We start from the raw sequence: 26214 nt of genomic DNA, 5'->3' as shown, positions 1-26214 counted from the left end.
TCCTCCCCAGAGAGGCTTCCCTTAATTATTAGCAGTACTCTTGTCACTTCTGCTAGAAACTCTGAGGGACTTGCCTCTCTGTGGAGAATCTGACACTTTGAAATCTCAATATATAAGATGAAGAGAAAAACTGAGTAGAGCTCATGGAGACTCCCTGTCACAACGAAATACGGTAGAAATTCTGAGGGACTTGCTTCTCTGTGGAGTGTTCTAGAGGGTGCTGATGTCTGATTGGTTGTGTTTTAACTTTGGTTCTTTTTACAAAAGGATATGGATGGGCTAATGCAGTGACTGTTCAATGCATTGTTGCCTATGATAAGATTAATTACTGCTATTATAAAAGTTACCGTGAGAGTCCCACTGCGATGCGAGGATGATTCAAGCATGTGAATCTATGAAAGATACCAATACTGGATAACTGAAGTTACAGGTAAGTAACTTGTTTTCTTCTGAGTCACCCCTATGTGCATTAGATAACATCCTTGGTTTTAATTTGTTTTTAAACATTTTATTTATTAGAAAAGTTTACTAAACCTTTTTTTTTATGAATGTACCTAAAACGTCTTACCTTTTAAAACGCTATTTTATATCTCTGTCACAGTGAACAGATTTGTAGCAACTCTTTGGCCTGTTACATTTAGGACTAGCTACAAAGAGGCAAATCCAAATGCTTTGCAGAAATGTTTGACTAGTCGTGGCTTTCTGAAGTTTGTTCATTGCTTAAAAAGGGTCACATTCATTTCATAGCCTCTAGCTCCAAATTTTGATATTTTACATTATGGTGCAATTGTTTAAGGTCATGTTGTGTAATCAGAAGAGGGTTGAAACTGCTGTTTTTCACTAAAATCATTGTCTTAATTTATTTATTAGGTTGTATGCTTGACGAAGAGGTTATATTATTCAAAGTATAACCTGTGATCAAACAGTGGCATTTAAGGATTGTGCTGATGGGCGTTATAGTGTATGTTGCACCAAACGTCACAAAACCTCTGTCGTGTTTGGCCTCAATGGACTGTCCATTTCTACCATTGGATAGTCAAGTAAACTAAAGAGTGGTGGCTAACTATGCAGGCCTACTATTCAGCAGGAAGAACATGCAGCTGTAACTTTAAGACTGCACTTCTGTGTGCTTCCCGCAACCAAATGAATCGGGAGAAAAATGCCCAATTACTTAAAGAAGTTTGCTCTGTCTGTCCTGTAGATTTATGAAGTTGCTCTGACTAGCCTGTACCTCTAATTTCTGATGGATACATCTGCCTGTGGATTCCTCCCGTTTTGACTTACCCCTGTGCCAGCATTCCACGGAAATTCCTTTCTTAGCTTTCCCACGAGGATGTCACAATAGCACGGATCAGCTCGCGACTCCGTATGATGTCATCGGAGCCAGAAGAAGACCTTGTCTGCATGCTGACGTCAGTTCCCTTTTTTCCACGCCGTTGACACGTAATGGTTTTCTCTGGGAATCTCCTTTTTACATGTGATAACATTGTTTCTATCTTCTACCTAATGTTGCAGTGAGAATGGCTACTGTCGGGTTTCAAGCCCTGCAGGGAGTGTTTGGGCTATATGCCCATCACAGATCCCCACGATGACAGTCTCTGGTGACTTTCTTCGGACCACGACTTTAAAGGCTGTTCGTGCTATCGGAAGATTAACCCGACGGCGCTGAAGGAACGTGAGGCAACACTCTTCATGGCGCAGGCAAAAAAAGAGAAGAGGGGTCGCAAGAGATGGAAGTCATCGACCTCGCATACGTCGAAGTCGAAGAACCATAAGAAGAAGAGAAGGCATGGGTCTCGATGTCGATCTTCGAAGGGCAAGGCTTCGAGGTTGGCTTCCCCCATACAGTGGCGTCATGTGAAGAATACCATCTCACCGTCTACTTCTCCGCAGGCGACTCTGGCTCACTTTCCGGTGTTGAGGGATTCACTGATGCCTAGGGATTCTCCGACACCTAGGAAGTCTACTCCTTTTCCTGCGGCTTCACCTATACTAGCTCTGATGTCGCCGGCACCGCAGCCTCAACCCCCTGTGAGGCCTCAGATGGATCCAGACTAGGGGGCTTTGGATCCTTATCCTCCTTTTCCAGGTCCAGGAGTGGATCCTTCACATTTCCTTAATGCGATGTTTGGCATGTTTGCCAAGGGATCTTGTCCTACTGGTGCGCAGTCTGGCCCCGTGGGTCCACTTGCCTTTCATTTCGGCATCCCTCAGCAGTATGTCCAGGCACTTTTCGTGCCTTCCATGCCGACGGCTCTGTCATGGCAGTTTCCGGTGCCAAGGTTTACGACTTTGATACCTCAATCTCCGGCGCTGTCTGGTCTTGGAGCGATGTCTTCCTGGATTTGAGCCCACTTCAGAAGGGCCTCCTTCGACGCCGGCGCTGTTGTCTCCGTCGCCGCTGATCCTGAAACAGAGTTCCAGGAGGGAAGCGCAAAGACTGCTGGAAAAAGGTGAGTACCAGCAAGAACATGAGGAAGGGGACATCGTCGACTCCGTGGACAACTTCGAGGGCCTACGGGAGGCCAGTGGCCTGGATACTTCCCCAGAGTGGGAGCTTTCTTCTCCGAAGACCTTGCCTTCACAGGACTTCGCCCCCTACCACTCTGTTATCAGGAAAGCTGCTGAACTGTTGTACCTTCAGTTGCCCTCAGTTGTGGTGAGGTTAAATATCTTGACTGAAGTGTTGCATTCTCCTTCCTCTTATGTTGAGCCTCTGTTGCTTTTCAACAAGGCGTTTATAGAGACGATTATGGAGGTGTGGCAGAAGCCCTTGTCTGTCCCTGCAGTTTCTAGGTCAGTGGTGAGGCGATATAAGACTGCTCCGGGTGATCAAGCTTTTCTGTCTGCTCATCCTTCTCCAGAAAGCTTGGTGGTTCAGGCTTCTTGTTACAAGCAGTCAACTGGTTCCTTACCCACTACCCAGGGGGATAGAGACTCAAAAAAACTGGAGCAACTGCCCAAAAAAGTGTTCTCCTCAGCAAGTATGGATCTGAAGTCAACCAATGCCACGTGCTTGCTAGGTCAGTACATTCATGCTCTAATGGACTCTTAAAGCAAGTAGCCCCTAAGTTGCCTGAAGATGACCATGTTCATTTTTTGGAAGCGCTATCAGACACAAACGCGGCAGTCCATCAGGTCATTCAGTCGGGTCTGAACACTGAAGACTCAGTTGCCAGAGTGATGGGCTCCTCTGTGGCTACCAGGAGGCATGCCTGGCTTAGGTCTTCAGGGTTCTCTCCAGATGTACAAGCTACTCTGCTTGATCAACCCCTCGATGGATCTAGACTGTTTGGATCAAAGGCGTATGCTGTGCTGCAGCATTTCAAGGAAAATAGGGCTACTGCAAGATACTTGAGCCTGCAGTCCCAGCCCAGGGGCTATGGATACAAAAGGTATCGAGGCTTTGGGAAGGTGGCTTCCTATAGGGGCCGTCAACAGCCACAGCAGCAGCAGCAAAACCCTCTGCACAGGTCGTACAGGGGAAAAAGTAGAGGCTGTCTGTGAGGGGCCTCTTGACTACAGTCGTCTTACCTCCTCTTCTCCTGTCCCCACCACCGATACCATGGGACAGAGCTCTAGATCCCCCATCTTGGAGCATGCTGGTCTTGTAGGGGGACGGGTGTCCCATTTTCTACAAGATTGGAAATCGGTTACTTCAGACCGTTGGGTTTTGAATCTCGTGGAAAATGGGTACGCCCTACCTTTTCAAGAGTTTCCACCTCCTTACCCTGCTCGCCAGGACTCGTGTTCAGAGGACCATTTGCTGCTTTTGCAGCAGGAGGTTCTTACCTTGCTGCATAAAGGTGCGATAGAGGTGGTTCCTGTTATTTCCTGATCCCCAAGAAGGACGGCCGGTTTAGACTGATCCTGGACCTCAGGGTTTTGAATTTTTACCTCAGGCAGGAAGAGTTCAAGATGTTGACCCTAGCTCAGGTTCTTTTGGCACTGCAGCAGAAAGAGTGGATGTTGTCAATCGACTTGCAGGATGCGTATATCCACATCCCTATTCTAAAGTCTCAACACTACCAGTTTGCAGAGCTTCCGTTCGGTCTCACTTCCGCACCACGGGTCTTCACAAAGGTGATGGTGGTGGTAGCAGCACATTTCAGAAGGTCAGGGAATCCGTTTTCCCCTATCTGGACAATAGGCTGCTCAAAGCAAAGTCGCCAGAGATGGTGCTGCGTCACTTGCAAGTAACAATGCGACTGTTGTTCGACTTAGATTTCTCGATAAATGTACCCAAGTCTCACCTGGTGCCCTCTCAGCGCAGCCTGTTCATAGGGGCAATACTGGACACTACTGTGTGTCGAGCTTTCCCACCGCCACAGAGGATTCTCAACATTCAGAAAATGATTTCTTTGTTTCACGATGGAGCGGTTGTTCCAGTCCTGAAGGTCCCACTCCTGCTCGGTCTGTTAGCTTCCTGCATACTGTTGGTAAACCATGCAAGATAGCGCACGAGGGATGTCCAGTAGTGCCTCTGCAGGCAGTGGTATCAGCACAATGGAGATCTTGTGGAGAAGGTCAGAATCTCCAGAGACACTGCAGCAGAGCTGTCTTGGTGGAGTGTGCCGGGCAAACTGTCTCAAGGAAAGCCTTTTCAACCTCCTCCACCGGTGGCCACAGTAATCACAGATGCCTCCAATCTAGGGTGGGGTGCTCATCTGGGGGATCTGGAGATCAAGGGTCTTTGGTCTCCAGAGGAAAGGTTGCTTCAAATCAACCTTCTGGAATTGCGGGCAATACGTTTGGCTCTCAAGTTCTTTCTTCCCTCCCTTCGCGGTCAGTCAATTCAAGTCCTGACGGACAACACTACCACAATGTGGTACATAAACAAACAGGTAGGGGTAGGGATGTATTGTCTCTGCAGAGAGGCTCTGGGACTCTGGTCCTAGGCTCAGGGCCATCAGATTAGTGTGTTTGCAAATCTTCTGGCCGGGGTGCTAAATGTGCATCTGTACAGTCTCAGTCGGCAATACTCGGCCGATCACGAGTGGCGGCTTCACCCGGAGGTAGTCCATTACACCTTCCGGATGTGGGGGTTTCCTCGGTTGGACCTGTTTGCCACTCATGGAGATTATGAGATGTACCCCTGCCAGGGATGAAGCTATACTGGTCAGGCCTCAGCACAGTGGGGAGCAGCTTTTGCAAGAATTTTATTATCAAGGTTAATCATCGATAATGGTCTATAGGCGTCACATAACTGTGAGTCCTTTTCTGGTTTGATAATGGTTACGATTAGCGCCTCTCTAAGAGTACCCTGCTCCAGTGATTCCTCGTACATGTTGAGGAGGTGGGATGTGAGAAGCTGCGCAAACTCCTTTTAAAACACAGAACTGAGTCCGTCCAACCCGGTCTTTCTCGCCGGGCATTGCCCAGATCACACCAATCACCTCCTCTGAGAATGGCTTATTAAGGTATCTGCGCTGGGCATCACTAAGCCATATCAGTTCAATCAAGTCAAGGAAGGGAGTCAAATCGGGGTGTGCTTCTGAATGGTGCGCAGCATATAGCGAGGAGTAGAAGGCGAGAATTTCTGGTTGTACAGCCTCCTGTCCAGCAGCTAATCCATTGTCACCCACGCGTAAGTCGCAAATGTATTCGCTTGCCTATGGTTTTCTTAGGAGGCCTGCCAGTGTTTTCTCAGCTCGATCTCCTTTGCCACATTGGCGAGCGCGTGTATCTTTCCCCAGATAGTGTGTCTCTCTCTATGCGCTGCCTCCTCAAACTCCACCACCTTTTCTTTGATTCGTCCTAGGGTCGCTAATTAGCCCGCTATGATGTAGTCCGACTCAAGCACCTGTATCTCCCCCTCAAGGCATTTGAGATCCCCTTTAAGTGTGGCCAGAACACCTGCCTGCCTGCCTATGCACTTGCCTCTGATAACGGATTTAAATGCCTACCATCAGCGTGAAAGGGGAGTCTACCGACCCAACATTTATCTCGAAATATTCTAATATGGCAAACTGGATCACCTCCAGAAGACCTGGTCCCAAAGTGCGCTGGAGGGGAGTCTCCAGCTGAAGGCCCTGTCCGGGGCACTAGGCAGCGAGAGGTCGAGCACACCGGAGCGTGGTCTGAGAGGGTAGGGGCAAGGTGAGTGGTGGTATGCACCCATGTATCCACATCCCATGACATTAGCCAGTAATCAATCCTGGGCCAGGTGGGTCCCGCTGTGGATACAGGTGTGCCCAACCTGCTGTGTAGGTGTCTACGACGCCAAATGTCTACCAACGCATGGTCCTCCATAAGGGCCTGCAGCTGTTCTGCCGCCCGCATGTTGGGCCGACGGGATCCACCCAATCTGTCCTTTGCCAGATCTGATATCACATTAAAATCCCCCTCCCTACAAAATAGCTCAGGGGCCCAGTGTCTCAGCCAGCCACCAAACCTCACTGAAGAAGTGCAGATCGTCTATATTTCAGCCATAGACCAATATCAGCTCGACCGGCTGACCCCCTAGCACCCCGGCGACCATTACATCTCTCCCTTGAGGGTTGTAGAGGGTGGAGCACGTGTGCCATGGGAGCCCCCTCCTAAGAATGATGGCTATGCCCCTAGCATAATTTGAGTATCCCACTATAAATTCCCCCCCCCATCCAAACCGCCCGCAGGCGCGCACAGCTGGTCCCCGACAGGTGCAGCTCCTGCAAAACGCAGATGTCTGCACCATGACGGTTAAGGTACGCCGCAACCAGTTGAACCTTCCTGCAGTTGTTCAGGCCATGTACATTCCACATTACTGCTTTTAGTGTGGTCACTCTATTAGTAGTCGCGCCCACGCATGCAATCACACAGATCCTTGTGTGCCGGTCCCATGATGACACCTAGCTCCTGTTGATGGAAGGCCAGAGAGGGAAAGGGGGGGAGAAAAAAGAGAACATTGTAGCCATTTTAACCTGCCTAACACCCGAAGTACCGGCACCCCCACCCACTACAGCTGCCCAACATGGCTGAAAAGTGTTACCCCTACCCCGAACAGGTAGCAGGTGGCCAACTGTTAAGAATAACATAGAACTCGTCCCAGAGGGTAACACTAGGGGCTCAGCATATCCCAGTTGTTGTATGGGGAAAAGTCAGCTTGTAGAAAAAAGCAGGCAGAAACCTGTGTCTGCTGAGCCATGAACAGACCAGCCCAGCAAGCATCATAGTGCTCGTCCAGGTTCTCAGTCATTTTTGCTAAGAGGATCATCTTCCATAGGGCTTTTATCTGCAAGTGTGGTTGGTTTGGAATGCTTGAGACTACGTGCAAATTTGGCAGCAAGTTTAGGATCTGTGAAGAACGAAAGATGTGGCACTTTGAAGGGTAAAGCAGAGAGTACTTGATGTCCTGCTGCTGCAGCGGCCTCTTTATTGGCACAAACTCTCTCCTGGTGGCCTGGACGGCTAAGGTGAAGTCGGGGGAAAAAGAAACCATGTTGCCCTGATATCTCGTTTCCTGCTGGTCTCTAGCCTTATGTAGTACAACATCAAGGTCCCTATAGTTTTCTCCAAACAGGGACCGGAGCATTTCTTCAACATAGTCCTCGACCCGGGTCATTGCTGTGGTCTCTTCGATTTCCCAGAATTCGCTGATTATTTCGTCGTAACCTAACTCCGAGGTCTCCATTCTTGTTCCTTATGACACCTCAGCACCTTTTCCATCCGAAGCAATTTCTCGTGAGTGGCGGTTCCCTCGTCTTCTAGCGCAGAGGTCCGCTGTTCGACCTCCACAATACATTCATCGTGATTCGATACCTTGCCCCATAGCCAGTCCAGGCGATCCAACATAGAATCAATTTTGAGATCAATGGCCAAAAGGGATTGCTTTAGATTCATGAACATTTCACAGATATTTTGTTCTTGCAACAACGTGGGGTTCATGGCTATTTATGATGGCTCCTCTTCTGGGGGGGTTAACCCAGAGGGTCTTGCAATGTTCAAAGGAGATCTTTGGTTGCCTTGCGCTGGCTTTACCCATGGCACGCTTCCGTTCCCACTCCTCAGGGAGTGTACTTTGCCAGGGCAACCGTATCTGTTTCAGTGTCCCTGTCTTGTGGTGCGTGGGTCACCAAAGAGCCTCCCCGCACGGGCGACCTCCTCCTCGGATCGATGGAAGCGCTATTTGGTGGGTCAGTGCAGTGTCTGATGTGAGCCCGCCTCCAATGAGGCAGGTGGTGAAGCGGGGTCCCCAGAACTCACAATGCCGGCCACCCCTGCACGATGCCACCCCCTCTCAATTTGGTCACCTTGTTCAGCAACCAGCACAATGAGAGGGGGTGCGCCCAACCAGGTCTCTCCCCTCCTCCAATTTTATCCATCTCTTAACAATACCCGGCAGGGCCCCACCACAGGGACCCGCAGAACTGGATTGTTTGACTTCGCCTTGCAGTTCCCTCCTGCATGGCCGCCGTCCACTTCACCACGCAGAGTGGGCCTCAGGTATGAGCCTAGGCTGTTCCTCCCCCGGGGTGGCTCCCACTGCCGGTATCCTGAAGAGTGAAGGGGGGCATACACTCACAGCCACCGTCTATCCCCTCCCCCGCTCCTACCTTGCCTCAGGAATGTGTTGAGTCTCGCTTTTCCCTTTGCCCCAGGCCCTAACAGGCCAGGACCTTCAACTCATAGGGGATCAGCAGGGATGAGTCCGGGGAGGCCGTATTCCACTCAGGCCCTGTTGTGGCTCCCCAGTTTATCCGCTTGCCGCTCCTGTCAGTCCTCCAGATGTAAATGTAAATGTACAGATATTTATATAGCGCAAATCACCAACCAGTCTCTAAGCGCTTGCTTAGGGAACCCGTCCTGGTATTCCCCTGTGAGATAACCCAGAAGGGCATCCACAAGGTGAAAGCCAGGCATCCCGCCGCGAGGGGCCATTGTGGAGATTAAGCAAGCTATTGCCCAGAGTCACAGAGTGTGAACCCATGAATCGAGTATGCACTGGAGTGAGAATTATCGAGTCCATGGACAATTTACGGACTCAAGACCCAGCCGAGCCGGGAATTGAACCCTGGTCCCGGGCTGACCTCTGCTTCCAGGTCTGCCTACTCTAACCAGTGAGCCACACTTCTCCACACCAGTGAGCCACACTTCTCCACACCTCACTGGGTCCAGTGCCCCGCTCACTGCTGTACTAAGCTGGGTGGCATCCCAGCCGGTCCACTCTTCCAGTCTTGTCTCACTGTTCCACCGCACGGGTCACCAGGGAAAGGCGGCCGCATGTGATCACCCGGTCTGGTGTATTTCCTATGGCCGCCGGGTGCGCCGGGCTTCATCTGGGTCCTCCATCTCCCCGTGCAGGGAAGGTCTGAGTCGAAGCCCGCTCAGGGATTGCCCTCTGCGGGCTGACCAGTAGGTGATGGTGTCAATCCGTACTGCTCATCTCCCCCTTGTATCAACTGCAGAGCTGTGAGCCGACGAGATGACAGGTCACTCTCCGGCGTCCGCACAGAGCCAGCTCTCAGCCGCGCTCATTCTACTGATCACAGGGCCGCCATCTTGCTTCCGCAGGTGGCACCCTCTGCTCCGCTCCCTCTTCTCTTTTACTCAGCCCAAGCAATGTGGTCCATCAAACTTGCCGTTATCTTCTGCCAAATGTGTCAGATGTCATTCCCCGGCAATTGAGGCCTCCAATGGTCGCTGGGAGTGCTGGATTCATGTCAGATTGTCCGTCCAGCCTGCAGAGACTCACTACGTGATGGCCATCTTGCAGCCGGCACTCTAGCGCCCCCTCTTGTATTCGGAGGTTAGGAGGGACGGCCATTTTGCATGCTCTGTGCTGCAAGATGTTTTTGGTGTAGGCGGTTGGACACCCTTCTCCAAGAGAGGAACAGCTTGGGGATTCAATTCAAAAGGTGAGGAATCCACAGGCAGGTGTATCCATCAGAAGAACAAGTTACTTACCTTCGGTAACACTCTTTCTGGAGGATACAGTATCTGCCTGTGGATTCCTCACTGATCCACCTGCTTATACCGAAAAACTTCTGACTGACATTGTTATTTTTCATAGGTAATTTATATACCATACAGTTTATTGCCAGGAAATGCTTTCGTTTTTGGCTTTTCCTTTTTATGTATGTATTTGTATTTGTATGTATGTATTTGTGTATATATTTTGTATACTGTGTATACTTGTATTATGTTGTGTGTCCAGCCGTAAGAGCATGGAAAAAATGGGTGGAACTGACGTCAGCACGCGAATGAGGTCTTCTTTTGGCTCCGATGATTTCATAAGGAGTCAAAAGCAGAGCCGTGCTATTGTGATGTACTTGTTGACGTGGGAGAGCTATGAAAAGAATTTACGTGTAATGCTGGTGCAGGGGTAATTCAAAAGGTGAGGAATCCACAGGCAGATACTGTATACACCCGAAAAAAAGCGTTACCGAAGGTAAGTAACTTGTTCTTTGAAAAGCTAAGTGTGCCTGTCCTATCTTCTCTCATTCATGGAGGTTAGCTCTGTTCCTGTGATTAAAAGGAGCTGGATTGTCATTTAACATACCTGTGATTTATCAAAGTTTTTGCTTCTTAAACTCTGCTTCAAAAACACCTGCAATACTCGCCTTTAATGAAAAAAACAAAAAAACTTACTTCTCCTGGCCAGCACCTACAGGTTTAGAGATGCTTGCTGTACTTGTTTTGCACCTATAGTTAATAGGAGCTAGTTCTCCCTGTCCTGCACCTGTAGTTTGGAGATGTGCGCCCTTGGTGTCCTGCATGCATTCTCTACTTGTCTAGCAACTGTTAGGAAGGGGAGATTGCTCTGCCTGGCCTGCACCTATTAGTTACAGAATTTGACTATAGGATTCCTCTCTAGCCACGTTCACGGTACTGTGCTTCATCTTATCATGAATTAGAGACAGAGGTAAATGGACATTCTTGTGACTCTCCAAATTTCATAAGAGGTTTTGTGTCATCAAGCTACATCTGCTAATGTACGTGGAAAGCCCAAAAATCAGAAGACTGTCGGGTCAGAGTAAAGCATGTAAAGGTAGAGTCAGAGGAGTAAAGCAAAATGATCTGGCCTAACTGCAGAATGTGGAGAGGGGCCCTTGAGATAGACATATTTCATAGATAGTCATTGGCTTTAGGCTGAATGAAGGACCCCCTGGGGTGTGGGGCCCACATTTGCCGCAGGGGCTGCAGGAGCCAGTGTTACACCCCTGGACAGAGTCTAAAATATTGTCGACTCCAGTAAAGAATTTCTGATAACAAGGTCCAGCGCATTCAACTTTTTCTCCCAGAAAGAAAAGACGCTCACCATATATGACTTTGTCCATAGACACCAGCTTTTCCAGAAACGCCAGCTCTCCATCTAATGGGAAATGATGGCTGTAATACTGAAATCTTCTGAAAAGTCAAGTAGAATTGCTAAATCTTCTTATTTCTTTTCCACAGGGAAAATATTTTTCCACATGGAAACCTTTTTTTCCCTAAAGATCCCTAAACACCAATCAGAAGCCCCAGTCATGGGTGCATTGTGTTGGCTCCCAATCCAAAAAAGGATACATTTTAAGGCCCTATGCATGTTCCACTGAGCAACGCAGGGAAAAGGTCCCCCTGTGATACAAAGACTAGTTTGCATGCGTGCCAACAAGATCTCTTCGCTCCAAGAGCTCTTCTCTGTTGATCATGCCCAAGGTCTGGAAAGCCAGAGGTGACAGCCGGTCCTTTGCCTATCTGGCTCCAAGTTGTGGAATGCCTTCCCTGTCAAACTAAAATGAGCGTAGCCAGAAACGTCCTTCAGGAAACTTCTAAAGACTCATCTATTCTAACACCAGCATGACTGGCTTAGGTCTTGCAGGTGTGCATGTCTCAGTGCCGGGAGGCCTCTTGGGCAGCTGTGCGCTATATACGACACATAGAATAGAATAGAATAGAATAGAATTGAATAGAATAGAATGAAGAGAACCCTTCTCCACCATTCCCGTAACATTTTTGGTGTTTTCCCTTTTTCTTCTCACCATAGAAAGTAATTAAGTCCCGCCGTTGACAGGAATAAACCTTCAACCATCGACTCTACTTCTGTGCTGATTACGGAGTCTTTTTGATGTAGAACATTCTAGCCCGAATGCTGAACTCGCCCACGGTTGCTTGGTTCTGCTGTGTCCACTGCATAAAGTTTGTATTTTATTTTTCTCTTTCTGCAGATAGTGTGTTCTACGAGACACTGCGCCTGACAGCCGCCCCTTTCATCACCAGAGAAGTGATGCATGACATGCCCCTGAGAATGGCATGCGGCAAGGAGTACACCCTGAGAAAAGGAGACAGACTCTGCCTCTTTCCATATTTAAGCCCCCAGATGGACCCGGAAATCTACGAGGAACCTGAGGTAATGACCTGGCACTTGCAAACTTATTTATTGTGACAGTGAGTCAGCCATACTTTCATTTTTGATAATGTGCCAGACTGCATTATGTTGTAAAAAGCATGGGCAAAAGCCTTTTTTTTGCTACCAAAAATCTTTCATACATTTAATGGACATTATTTGAAAACATATTGACAAGAAACATTTACCGTTTCCAAGATTGCTCCTGATTTTCGATTGATTAGGCCTGACTGCTTCTAACATTGTATCAATGTATGCTTTTTCCTAATGCACTCCATTACCTTTTCCTCTCTCCCCATGTTGTTATGATTACTGAGAATTCGAAAATTTGTGGTGCATAGCATTTTGTTTTAGCATGGTGATAAGTTTGATGAAGGTGTCCTTAGAGTTTAAAATAAGCCATATACTTACCTGGATCGAACACATGTTACTTTTCCATCCCATAAAAATAACCTTACTAGCTTGTCATTTAGCACATATTGATTTTTTATTTATATTTTTTATTATGATTTTCGCAAAAAAATAGCATGCAAAGAGAGAAAAGTACACATCAGGTCCACAAATACATTGCCATTGCAGACCCGATTTTACAATAGCTCATTAATATCACATCAAAGGGGGGTAATGTCAGTGGCGCACTTGCATAGACATTTAATAAAAGTGTTATCCATACAACTAAACAAAGCATGTACAAGTTACTGTTAGAAATCCCAAAACATTATGCAAAGGCGGCCTATATTAAGGAAGAAAGTGTCAAAGTATTAATAACAAGCATTGACATAGCCAATAGGTCTCGCCTTTGGGACCTTATGTGTTTAGCTAGAACTTTTGTCTATGTTGTAGAGCATTGTGGCTGCTGTGCATTATGTTGAAAAGTAATAATAAAAAGGGTTAATCATTTTTGTTACCTTTATACAAACCAAGACGACATTATATACAACTGAAAAACCTGATTAACAAAAGATTTTAACATAAAAAATGTCTTCTAGTTTTTTTGTACTTGCACTGCTGGCAACTTCTTCCTGCCTGTTCTCATTCTTGTTTGTTATAATGTTTTTTGTTATGGGGGAGCGGGACATAAATAACGGGGGAGTAGAGTTTGGAAAACAGTAATTTAATTAGAACACGAGCAGCGGATGGACACTAGGGGAAAATCAACAGATGCCAGATTCCAAGGGCAGACTGACGTGATGCATAGGTAGTGCGCAGATGCAAAATGGTGGTGGTGAGTGATGTTTGGTGCTCAGGTGGTGACACTATATGCTGTGGATTGGAGGTACGTTGTGGATTGTGGAGTTGAAATATGTTGTTTGGTGTGTAATTATGCGGTGTGTATTGGAAATGTATGGAGTTGAATTGTGTGGCCTGGAACTGTGGTGTTGAGTGAAATTATGCTTAGTGAAATTGTGTCATGGTGTGGAGTGCATTTATGTTGATTGGTGGTATGTGGTATAGAGTGCATTTATGTGGAGTGTATTTATGTTGCATTGAGTAGAGCGCAATTATGTGACGTGTAATTATGTGGTACTGAGTGGTATTATGTCGAGTCTATTTATGTTGCATTGAGTAGAGTATATATATATGTGCCATGTAATTATGTGGCATTGAGTGGTATTATATGGAGTGTGCTTATGTTGCATTGAGTAGAGTGTTATTATGTGGCATGTAATTATGTGGCACTGAGTGGTAATATGTGGAGTGTATTTATGTTGTATTCAGTAGAGTGTAATTATGTGGAGTGTAATTATGTGGCACTTAGTGGTATTATTTGGAGTGTATGTTGCATTGAGTGCAGTGTAATTATGTAGCAAATAATTATCCAGTATTGAGGTATCTTTCATAGATTCACATGCCTGAATCATTCCCCGTCGCCGATGCGGGAGTCCCATGGTAAAATACAAAAGTAGTGCCATGAATAAATAGTGGGCTAAAAAGACAAAGGCCTGCATCCTTATAGTAAAAAGAACCAAAAGTCAGCTCCAACCAATCAGCTACCAGTACCCTCTAGAACACTCTCAGCAGAGGCAGTTCTCCTTAGATTTTAACCGCACGTCGTGTGGAAGGGAGTCTCTTGAGTGCCACTCAGTTTTTCTCTTCAACTCTTCAAAAAGATGTCTGACTAGAAGGCCCTATTCAAATCCTGCAGGACCTGTGATTAAAAAAGGGTCCTGCATGTTGATGATCAACATAAGGATTGCCTTTATTGCCTCTATCCGAAGCATGAGGCCAACGACTGCAAGATTTGCCATACCTTCCCTACCAAGACTCTTAGGGATAGGGAGGCAAGACTGCTTTTATGACTTAAATTCTCTTTGGCTGAGGAGGAAGACCGAGCCTCTACTTATAGCAAGAGAGCTAGATCGCATGACAGCTCTTCTAGTGAGGGAAGAAGAAAACACCTCAAGTCTTCCCGATGATGTCACTGACCATTTACAGTGGTCACCTAAGCTTTCCTCTGGGTCAACGCTGTCTTCTTCACCCTCTACATCGGACAAGGAGGCTAAAAAAGTATCTTCTACTAATAAAGGACTGTAAAGGCCCTCCGGGGAAGCAAGATGGCGGGAGGCTGAGGCAGCGCTGAGGCACCGTCTACGGAGCTAACCTCCCGATTTGGACTCCCGCCCCAAAGATGTATGAAATGGGTTTACGATGCTAAAGTAAATTGCCGATGCTAGATATGGGATCTGTTAAAAGCTAACTCCTGTCAGTGTACCCCTCCTTGCTCCGCGATATTAAGGCACCAGATAAAAAAGCTGAAACGTACCTGTGGAGAGCAGCAGCAGAGAACTTGTCGAGGGGATACCCTGGTTAATATGAAGCCGAAGGGTATCGCAATGGCTGCGACAGTCTTGACGCAAGGGTAAGCAGCAGCTGTGGTTCAAAGTCCGCTGGCGGCAGAGATGCTGACGATGGACGCGATAACGCCGGGAGCTACACGGCAGCAAGGATGCCGCGGGCAGACAGGGAATCGAAAAGATCCCACTGAGGAAAAAAGACGAAAGGGAAAAACGAGGTGGATAGCCAGCTTAGGACTGGTCCAACGATAGCGGAGCTGCTCTCAGGAAAGAAGAAACTGACTGCTGCCACTGGTTTGGTAGTTCAAAATCAGCAAGACAGTGAAGGACTAGAATCGGAGCTCGAAAAGGATATTGCTAGAGACGCTACGCCTCAAGTGCTGAACAACCTGGCAGCTGAAACCTCGCCAGTCCAGGCTGAGCAAACAGAACAGGCTGAGCAGGCTGAACAGGTCAGACGGGTGCAGGAGGGAGGCTTGTCAAATCATACTCCTAATTTGGAGACTTTGAATACTGTAATGACAGCTGATACTGGGGAGGCTGTCCAATCAGCAGGGTTATCAGACAAACAGAGTAACATTTTAGGTCAGATAGCTCAAACGAATAACACCGTGAATGTTGATATTGCTGGGACTGAAGATTATGAAGCAGAGATACAAGCTGACCCAGAAATAGTAGCGTTGCGAACTGAATGCTTTGGCACGGATGTAAGTGAGAAGGAATAGGGAAGTGTTTCGAATAGCAGTATGATAGCTTCAAAAAGTGAAAGAAAAGGCGCAAAACAAAAATTAGAAACAAGACTACCCTTAAAAATTGGAATAAGAAACCATCAGGAAGTTTTAGGCAACAAAGACAAGGACAAGGACACAAGACTAATAAATCAATCGAGGACCAGTTAATGTCTAACAAAAGACAGCACATAATAGATATTGAGAAAGAAATGTCAGAGCCCTTTTTTTCTCTTTCCGATGGGACAACTTCAATTGAGGAATCATTTATGATTTCAAGTTCAACTGATGACGAGAGTGATTTAGGAAATATATCAGATGCTATTGGGCAAGACTCTGCTACAATTAGAAGGAAGGGCAGCCAGACGCCTACTCTCCCGGATCAGGAAAGGCACGAACTACAGTGGGATTATACGCCCACAACTCAACTCACGGGAGAGCAGATGTCAGGGCTAGGAAACAACTTAAATACAACAATGAACACTATACTGCAATCCGTATTGGCTCACCCGGAAGAAAGTAAACAGGAAAATAAGCGGACACAAACAGCCATACGTAAGATGCAAGGTTCAGTCCGTAAAATCGCTAAAGTTTGCGGAGAAATCCCAGATAGACTTACACTGCTGGAGTCGAGGACAGAAAATTTGGAAACAGATGTTATGAAAGCCCAAAAACAAATTGAAGTACAAGAGGCAAGATTGGAGGATATCCAATGGAAAATTGAGGAACAAGAAAATCGCCAGAACAATTTAAGATTTTTGGACATACCAGAGGATAAAGGGGGATCGGATTTAGGTCTTTTTATGATCGAAATACTGACTAAAGCTTACCCCGAGCTTACAGGCTGGAACTGGTCACAGAAAATCCAGAGAGCTCACCGAATTCCATTAAATGCTAAGCAGCGCACACAACAGGATGAAAAGCCTAGAGCTATATTGGTATATTTCGGGAACTATCTTCTTAGACAGGCCATCTTTGAGAAAGCGAGACCAGACAAGAAATGTCAGATTGAGGGGCTTGAGTTTTTTACGCGTCCCGATTTTTGCCATGTTACTGTAGAGAGGCGATGGCGCCTCCGACAAATGATAAATATATTTCAAGAGAATGGCGCCCAGGCCTATCTTTTGAATCCGGCCAAACTAAAAGTTGTGATTGGGGATAGATCTCGGTTTTTCACCTCAGAAGTTAAGGCTAAAGAATTTTTAGATGAACTAAAGAAATAAGAGACGAGGAATTACATGATTACCATAAATCAACGATCTGGAAATTTAGGAGTTGACTTGAGTATTATGTCAAATAAAAATTAAAAAAAAAAAAAAGATTAAAGGGGAAATACAAGATATGTGTACTATAAGAAGGAGGGGCGGGGCGGATCGGGGGTTATGGCTCGGTATCCATCTAATGCCAGACCTAGGTCTGGACACTTCCAAGGGGAAGGGAGGGGGAAGGGTAAGGGTTAGACAGGGTGGGAGTGAGGGGGGGTTGGGAAGGTGGGGGAAATGAGAGGGGAAAAACATAAGCAGGGCAGAGCAACCAGAGGAAGGAGAGATAGAATAAATATACTAAAAGAGTTGGCAGATTACATGAAAGAAATAATCAAAGTGAAACGCTATGGGTAAAAGTTAGGGTGTGTTCAGTAAATGTGGGAGGTTTGATTAGTAGGAAGAAAATAGAAAGGGTCTTTGAAATTTTACGATTCTGGAATCCAGAAGTTATATGTCTACAGGAAACACATATTTCATGGGCTAGTAATAAACAATTGCAGATAAGAGGGTATGAAATGGTAATATGTTCGACAACAATAAGAGGAGTGGCGATATATTTGCGATATAATACAGGACCTGTTAAACGTATCTTGGCAGATAAGGGGGGTAGATGGGCCATTGTTACATTAGAAACGGGCTTAACAATAGTTACGGTGTATGGTTCTAATCAAGATGATCTGAAAATTTGGGTAGATTTAGAGATAGAGCTAGCAACCTGGTCGACTCCTCTGTGGTGATTTTAATATACATAAAGATAATGTGCATTTAATCTGTACTCAATATCAGTATCAAGGTAGGAAACCACAGGTTTATTGGGCGATAAAAGCTTTTCAGGATTCATATGGGCTAAATGATGCCTGGGTATATCAACATGCCAATGATCCTGGATACACATATTATTGGCACCCCCATAAGAAATATGTACGATTAGATTATTTTATGGTCTCTACCTCCTTATTGGAAAATATGGAAATTAAGAAAATGCCACAAATTTTCTCTGACCACAATCCATTGATATTAAAAATAGAATGGCAACAATGCAAAAATCAGGAAATACGATAATGGACGTTTGACCGCAAATTATTGGCAGATGAAACATATAAAGGTTAGATAAAAAGCTGGACGAAAGAATATTTTGAAATGAATAGATACAGTGCTTCAAGGATTATGGTATGGGATGCGTATAAGGCAGGATTACGCGGGGAAACGATAAAATATGCCGGACATCAGAAAAAACAGAAACAAAATTTGATTAATGATTTAATGATAGAACTTGCACAGTTACAGATGGATCATACTAATCAGATTTTACATGCTGACCAGAGGATATTAAAAGATTTATGGACTAAAACTGCCATTGTCAAGGGCGAAATAAATAAACATTTTCAGGTGCAAGTAGCTCAAACATATCAAGTATACCAAAAAGAAATGTATGAGTATGGTGAAAAGGCAGGGAAATTATTGGCTCTTCGTACTCGGCAGAAAATAATTAGAAACAATATAGTACAAATACGAAATTCCGAAGGTTCATTGGAGAGAAATACGAAGGAAATTATTGAGGTTTTTAGACAATTCTATCAAAAGCTATATCAAGAGGATAAGACTGGGGTAACTATACAGAACAATGAGATAAGGGATTAATAGGCACATGCATCATCATAGGGTTTTGCGATTCCTTAATAGCGATTATTAAGGAATCGCAATTAAGGAATAGCAAAACCCTATGCATGTAGGAATCGCTAAAGAAATAGCGATTCCCACAAATTCCTTAATTGCTATGGGCCACCAGTAGGTACTCGCAAATTGCTCCCGCAATTTCGATGGTGCAAGGGTGTCAAAATGACACCCTATTGCACCCATGTATGTTCACTCTGCACAAATGTTGCATACACACATGCTCTAAGGGCATGTGTGTGGGCAACATGAAACTTAGAAAAATGCAAATAAGTGCATTTTTCTAAGTTATCGCAAATTACCATGAGGTCCAGCCTCATGGTAATTTGCTCACGCTAATAGCGAAATCGCTATTTTTTAAACTGTAATGCATTGCATTTAAGGAATCTCAATTAGGGATTCCTTAAATGCAATCGCTATTTAAGGAATCGCTATTTTGAGATTCCTTAAATAGCGATTTTTGCATTTGGGATGATGCATCCCAAATGCAAAAATACCGGTCGCAAAGGGGCAGATTCTGAGAATCTGCCCGTTTGCGACTGGTTTTGTGCTTGATGCATGTGCCTGTTAGGGCCATATGTAGGTACGTTAAATTTACCGATTCCTAAATACCGAACTTTACCGAATCGGTATTTAGAAATCGGTATTTCCTATGTACCTAATTATTCGGTAACTGTTACCGATTCGGTAAAAATCGGTAAATGTTTACCGAATCTACAATACCGACCGGTGTCTTCGAACCGTTATTTACCGAATCGGTAAATACCGATTAGGTATTTACCGATTCGGTAAATACCGAATCGGTATTTACTGAATCGGCAATTCAAATGAACAGCAATTGAGGAATCAGCCAATCCCGTGCAAACCACACCCCACCCAACCAGGAAGTGGCCACACCCAGGCAGGTGCACACAATCAGCAGACTCTGGAGAGGCTGGGAGTGCAGAGGAAAGCAACAGAGTCAGTGGCTGAACTTGCACAGGAAATCTGACACAATGGCCAGCCAGGACACAGAGAGAGATGGAGGGGAAATGAAGAGGAAACTGAAATTCAGTCCAAAGGAACTGCAGTTACTTGTGGAGGAGGTGGTGAAGCAGCACAATAAGCTGTTTGGAAAGCAGTCCCTGCAAGTGGTTGAATCAGAGAAGAGAAGGATCTGGCTTGGAATCCAGGCGCAGGTAAATGCAATCGGAGTGACCCCCCGGGACATCGATGTGCTGAAGAAGCGGTGGTGCGACATCCGTATCATCACAAAGAGGAAGATGGCTGATCTGAAGAAAGAGGCCAGCCGGACAGGAGGAGGAAGGAACAGGGCACCTGCCCTGACTGAACTTGAGGAGCTCGTGGAGTCCACGATTGAGCCCGAAAGTGTCGTTGGGATTGGGGATGCAGACAGCTCTGCCAGAGCTGCTACCAAACAAGGTAAGACGCATGCACAGCATTGTGCCCCCCTGCCCCTATCCCAAATCCCCAATTGGGCAATGTGAATCCCACTCCAGTACAGGTGTTTGTGCATACCAGTAATGCATTATGGGAGATGTAGTCTGTGAAACCCCTATCATGACAAGATTAGCACAGAACAACAAGGCATGTGACAGACATAAGCGATAAGCAGGCAGAGGACAATGAGATAGTGATGCAGAAATTTATTCTGATGTTAGCAATGCAGGGCTGCAGGTACACTGAGCTGATGTTGAATTTCTGTCCACAGGCGATACTTTGCGCAGGACTGCTCAGGAGAAGGGAGAGAGGGCACCCCGGAAGGACAGCACAGAGAAGGCCACCACGAGTGCTGGGCAGACAACAGCTCCACAGCCAGCATCACCACCACAGCCAGCCACGCCACCACAGCCAGCCTCGCCACCACATCCAGCCTCCCCACTCCTGCTGGCCTCACCCGCATCAACACCACCTGCATTGGTCAGGTCTAGGAGGCGTGCAGTTGCCAGACTGCATGTGTCAGAGTCCTCATCAGAAGACTCGAGGGGGGAGGAAACATCCACTGTGCCACTGGATGGTAGCAATGCCGGTTTGCCCTCTGCCTCTGAGGGAGCACACACAGGTGCCAGATGCCGCCGCAGGGCTCTGGTGCGCAGTCCGCCTCCACAGGGTGAGAGCCATGGTGTTTTCTTAGGGCTAGAGGCCACCATGGTGAAGGTGCAGCGCCTACAAGGCAAGGCAATCCAGTCAGTCCAGCGCCAAATGAAGGGCCTCAATGACACAATGGGCAACATTGACAGGGGCATAAGCTCAATGGCTGAGGGCATGAGGGAGATGGCTGCGGGCATGCGGGACATGTCCCAGTCCGTCATGCTGCTGTGCACAAAAATCGATGAGGACAGAGCAACACAGCGCAGGGAGAGGCAGAAAATTGATCACCACACAAGGGCAGTGAACCGCCTAGCAACTGTCACTCCTCTGCTCTGCAGGCGCTCCGTGGCAATGCAGGAGGGCCTTGCGCACTGCAGCAATGATGTTTCCAGGGGGCTGGTGAGGGTGACCAGTGCACTTGAGGTGCTGCTTACAAGCCACTCTGCCACCACTGGTGCTGTGGATGCTGGGGACAGCGAGGACACCACCAGTAGGAGCAGCATTACCTCCCCTGTCACAGACACACGGAGGAGCAGCAGACGCCATGGGGCTGCCACTGGTCCCACAGGCAGTCAGGACACGCAATCACTGGCATCCCACACTGTAGTGCGTGGGCGCAGACGCTGATGCAGCACACAAGTACAGGACACAGTTGGGTGAAGGAACCATTGACTTCCAACTTGAGATGTCACCAATTTGTTAGGCCAGTTTTGCCGTTGTTTTGTGGCGTAGTGCAGGATAATTAAAACTACGTCATGGCATCCAACTACTGGCTGTGTCCCCTTACTTACTTAGAAGTAGTTGCATGTGATCTCTGCCCGTCTCACTCTCCCATCTGTTGCTGCTGCCACTCCTGCTGCGTTGGGCTCTGGCTGTGCAAACTCATCATTATTGTCCTCAAAATCTGTCATTTCCACCTCTGTACCTGTCTTGGTGGCAAGGTTGTGCAGCATTGCACAAGTGGCAATGATCTTGCAGCAGATGATGGGTGTGTACTGGCGTGCGCCTCCGCTTTTGTGGAGGCAGCGGAACCTGCTTTTCAATAGTCCAAACATGCGCTCCACCACGTTGCGTGTTGATTTGTGTGCCACATTATATCGTCTCTCACTCAGGGTTGATGGGTGTAGATAGGGAGTGAGGATGAATGACGGCACGGCATATGCACTATCGCCTAGGTGAGTAAGAGAGTACCATTAGTTACAATACCTCAATACACATTCATATGCGGTAAATATTAGGGAGTGTCACAGTGATTTACCTAGCAGGTATCCTTCTCCAAATTCTCCGGCAACCAGGCATGTGTAGATCCCACTGTTCTGGAAGATGTAGGAGTCGTGGGTGCTCCCAGGAAACTTAGCTACGATATCAGTGATTATGTTGCCTGCATTGCAGATTACCTGCACATTTATGGAGTGGGTGGACTTTCTGTTTCTGTAGATGTGCTCAGTGGCTGCTGGTGGGCAGATTGGAATGTGTGTGACATCAATACAGCCTATGACATGCGGGAACTGTGCCATCTGGTAAAAGTCTGTCTTTGTTTTCAGCAGTTCAGCCTGTGTGTTTGGGAAGCTAATGTAGTGTTGCATTCTCTGCATCATGGCATCCAGGAACTTCCTGAAGAAACGGGACAGGCAACTCTGGGATACCCCGCCTACCGCAGCTATCACCCCCTGGTAACTGCCAGATGCGAGTAGATGTAGGCTACAGAGCACCTGCACATGTGGTGGTATGGCATGCGCCCTTGTTGTTGGATGGTCCAGTAGTGGGTGCAGGTCCCTTATCAGGTCCATGATGGTTTGGGGGTGTAGCCTGTACCTTTCATGTATCTCAGCCTCAGTCTGTTGAAAGAGTGTGATGCGCTGTCTGTAAATGCGTTCCTCCCGTCTCCAAATCCTCAGACCTGCTGCCTGTAGACGTAGGCGCCTTGCAATCACATACAGAGCCGCCATGGTGTTCACGCTGTTGCATTTTGGGATTGCTTATATGCACTGTGGCTGAATACCACCTGCTTTCACTCAGTGTTAATTACCGATTCTTAAATACCGAATTTCATGGAATTCGGTAATACCGAATTTACCTACATCTCCTTTCTCGTTTTACCATTTCATATTTACCGAATCGGTAAATATGAATTCGGTAAATATGAATCGGAAAATTAGAATTCGGTAATGATGAATCGGTATTTACCGATTCATAATTACCGAATCCTTCTTTTTGGACTCCTACATCTCAATTGGCTAAATACCAGTCGGTAACGGGATATTTACCGAATTTCGTCCGTTACCGACCGGTATTTAGCTACCTACATATTGCCCATAGAGACTAGGGAGGTTGAGGAGGGAGCCAAATTAAAATTAGAAGAGGAAATTAGGATGGAAGAAATATTGACTGCAATGGCTTCGCTATCTAATGGGAAAGCTTGTGGTCCGGATAGAATCCCAATCGAAATTTACAAACTGCTTCAGTTAGAACTCGCTCCACTAATACTAGATTTATTTTTAGATGTACAGTATCGAGGTATACCACCTATTTCATGGCGAGAGATGGATATAGTCGTTTTTCCAAAAAAGGATAAGCCGCCAGAGCTACCGGGCTCATACAGACCGATTGCATTAATAAATTCGGATGCTAAACTTTATTCTAAAGTTGTAGAAAATCGGTTACAGAAGGTGATTGCTCAGTTAGTTTCACCCTGGCAACATGGCTTTATCCCAGGCCAGGGAACTATGGATCACATTAGAAGGGTAATATCGTTATTAGATATTGCGGAGGCCAACGAAGAAAAAATAGCAATAATTTTTTTAGATGCCGAGAAGGCTTTTGATCGTGTGGGCTGGCAATATTTATGGGATGTTTTATCAGCACGGTGTTTGGATCAAGACTCTTAACCGCTAATCGAGCAATGTATTATAAACCAATAGCTAAACTACAGATCATGGGCAATACCTCAACAAACATAGAAATAGCTAGAGGAACAAGACAAGGATGTCCATGTTCTCTGATTCTTTTTGCCATCTATCTAGACCCCTTTATTGAACAACTATTAAGAAATGTTAATATCAGACCTATCAGAACCAATGGATATGAAACGAAAGTATTGGCATATGCAGACGGTATAGCCATCATGACATCCAATCCTGAGTTAGCAATAAAAGAAATTGAAAAGATGGCGGAAGAATTCGGAAAAAGATCGGGATACTTACTTAATAGTAGTAAGACTCAAATTATTTGCTCAAAGGGGGGTAATATTTTAGATCAACGACAAACTGAATTCGCGACTTATCTGGGGGTGAAGATAGGAGCTGATTTAGATAAAATATGGACAAGTAACCTAGATAAAACATTAGATGAAATTGGGAAAGACTTAAGGCGGATAGATAAAATTCAGTTAACTATTGTGGGGAGGATTAATGTTTTAAAAACGAAGGCTTTTCCAAAAATATTATACTTATTTCGGTCAATTCCATTGGAAATACCAGGGTTTATTAACCGAAGAATGGAGACAATGTTCTCTAATTTTGTATGGCAATTTCGGAAAATTAGGAGATCATTAAAATATTGATCACTTCCACAGGACAGAGGTGGGTGGGCAGCACCAAATCTACAACTGTAATATTGGCCTCTCTTCAGAGGCTCAGGCTCACAGATTTTCTAACGCACGTCGTGTGAAGGGAGTCTCCCTGAGCTCTGCTCAGTTCTTCTCAGTTTTCTTTGGAAACTTTTCCTGTTAGGATGTCTTCTTCAAAGAAATCTCTCTTTCGACCTTCTGAATCTTGTGGGAAGCTCCGGCTGTTTTCAGAAGATCCCCACAAGAAATGCATTTACTGCTTGTATCCTGACCACCAGGTGAGAGACTGCAAGATCTGCAGAACTTTCCCACAAAAAACTCTGATGGACAGAGAGGGGCGTCTACTTCTGTGGCTACAGAAGATTAAAGATCAGGACAATCCCTTATCTGAAGTTTTGAGTGTTGCCTCTGTCCAGACTGTGTTGACACAGATTTATCCTCTCCTGGGGCTAAGGTGTCGAAGAAACAGCATACCTCCAAGAGTGCTGAGTTGCCTTCTACTTTAAAAAAGGCTCTTCCACCTACAAATGGTCCCGTTATTAAATGATAAGATCTCCCTTGAAAACGAGTTACCATCAATATATCATTTAGCTATTGGCAAGGAGGCTTCGGGTATGTTCTTGAAGAAAATAGAACCCAGCTATTATAAAAAAAACTCGATTTAAATGTTTAAGATCTGCCTGGGGGATATGGAAGAAAATTATGAATGAATTGAAAATCACGAAATATAATAGGTATACACCACTGTGGGGCTCAGCACTATTTCCAGCTGGGATGGATGATGCTATGGCAAGAGGCTGGGCGTCGGCTGGGATAGATAGAATTAGGTATTTGTATAACGATAAATTAGAGACTATAGAATTTTGGGATTTGGTTAGATCTAAAGGAATAGATGAACAATCTCAATTTAAATATATTCAAATCTGGAGTTGGTTGAAAACACTCCCGCAAGAAACTTTTAAATTGGATTCTATACCAGTTTTAGAAGTAGTTTCTCGAGGAAAAGCTAAGATTGGGGATTATTATAATATTTTGTTAAGGAATCTCCCGGACGACATTGGAAAAATTGAGGCTAAATGGGTTGAGAATTTAGAAGATGAGGAAATAGATATAGACCGGACATTGGAGTTAGCGCAAAATAATTTTCTCTCAGCAAATCTCAAATCACAACATTATAAAACGATATTCAATTTGTATTACACTCCGGAGAAATTATTTAAATGGGGGAAACGGGAGAATGATGTATGTCCTAGATGTCAGGTGGGCCCTGCAGATTTAATTCATATGTTTTCCTCATGTAGTAAATTAACACCCCTTAAAACTGGCATAGAAGAATTCTGGATTAGAACACTTAACAAAAACTTTAGTTTAACCTCGACACTAATGTTATTTGGATTTGACTATAAACTAGATCTATTACCATCACAGATAGATTTTGTATTTATGACAGTAGCAGTAGCAAGGTTATTGATTGCAACAGCTTGGAAGGAGGAAGATGCGCCTAGTTATTTAGCATGGTTTTATGGGCTCCTTAATATATATACTCAAGAAATGGTACTGTATGAGGCTAAGGGACATCGAGCCAAGAAAAAAGGATCTGAGATATGGGCACCTATGATTAAATGGATGAAAGAAGGGAAATAATTGGAATAGGAAGAACTGGGAAAATAAACCGTATAATATGGGAAATTTTATTGAGATCTCTTTCGACCTTCTGAATCTTGTGGGAAGCTCCGGCTGTTTTCAGAAGATCCCCACAAGAAATGCATTTACTGCTTGTATCCTG

The 26214-nt window shown here is 45.7% G+C and overlaps 1 protein-coding gene across 1 annotated transcript in view; it reads left to right on the top strand.

The window, feature by feature from the left end:
• Positions 1-26214, top strand: part of PTGIS (prostaglandin I2 synthase) — a 1212186-nt gene that overhangs the window by 936006 nt on the left and 249966 nt on the right. Inside the window, exon 8 of the mRNA XM_085619439.1 lies at positions 12129-12310. Within this exon, the coding sequence (XP_085475565.1) occupies positions 12129-12310 (182 nt within the window). The remainder of the gene's footprint in view (positions 1-12128; positions 12311-26214) is intronic.

Source organism: Triturus cristatus, chromosome 7 (assembly GCF_964204655.1).
Source record: "Triturus cristatus chromosome 7, aTriCri1.1, whole genome shotgun sequence".
Lineage (NCBI taxonomy): Eukaryota > Metazoa > Chordata > Amphibia > Caudata > Salamandridae > Triturus > Triturus cristatus.
The sequence above is the reverse complement of the archived record's forward strand: the minus strand, read 5'-3'. Positions and strand labels throughout refer to the sequence as shown.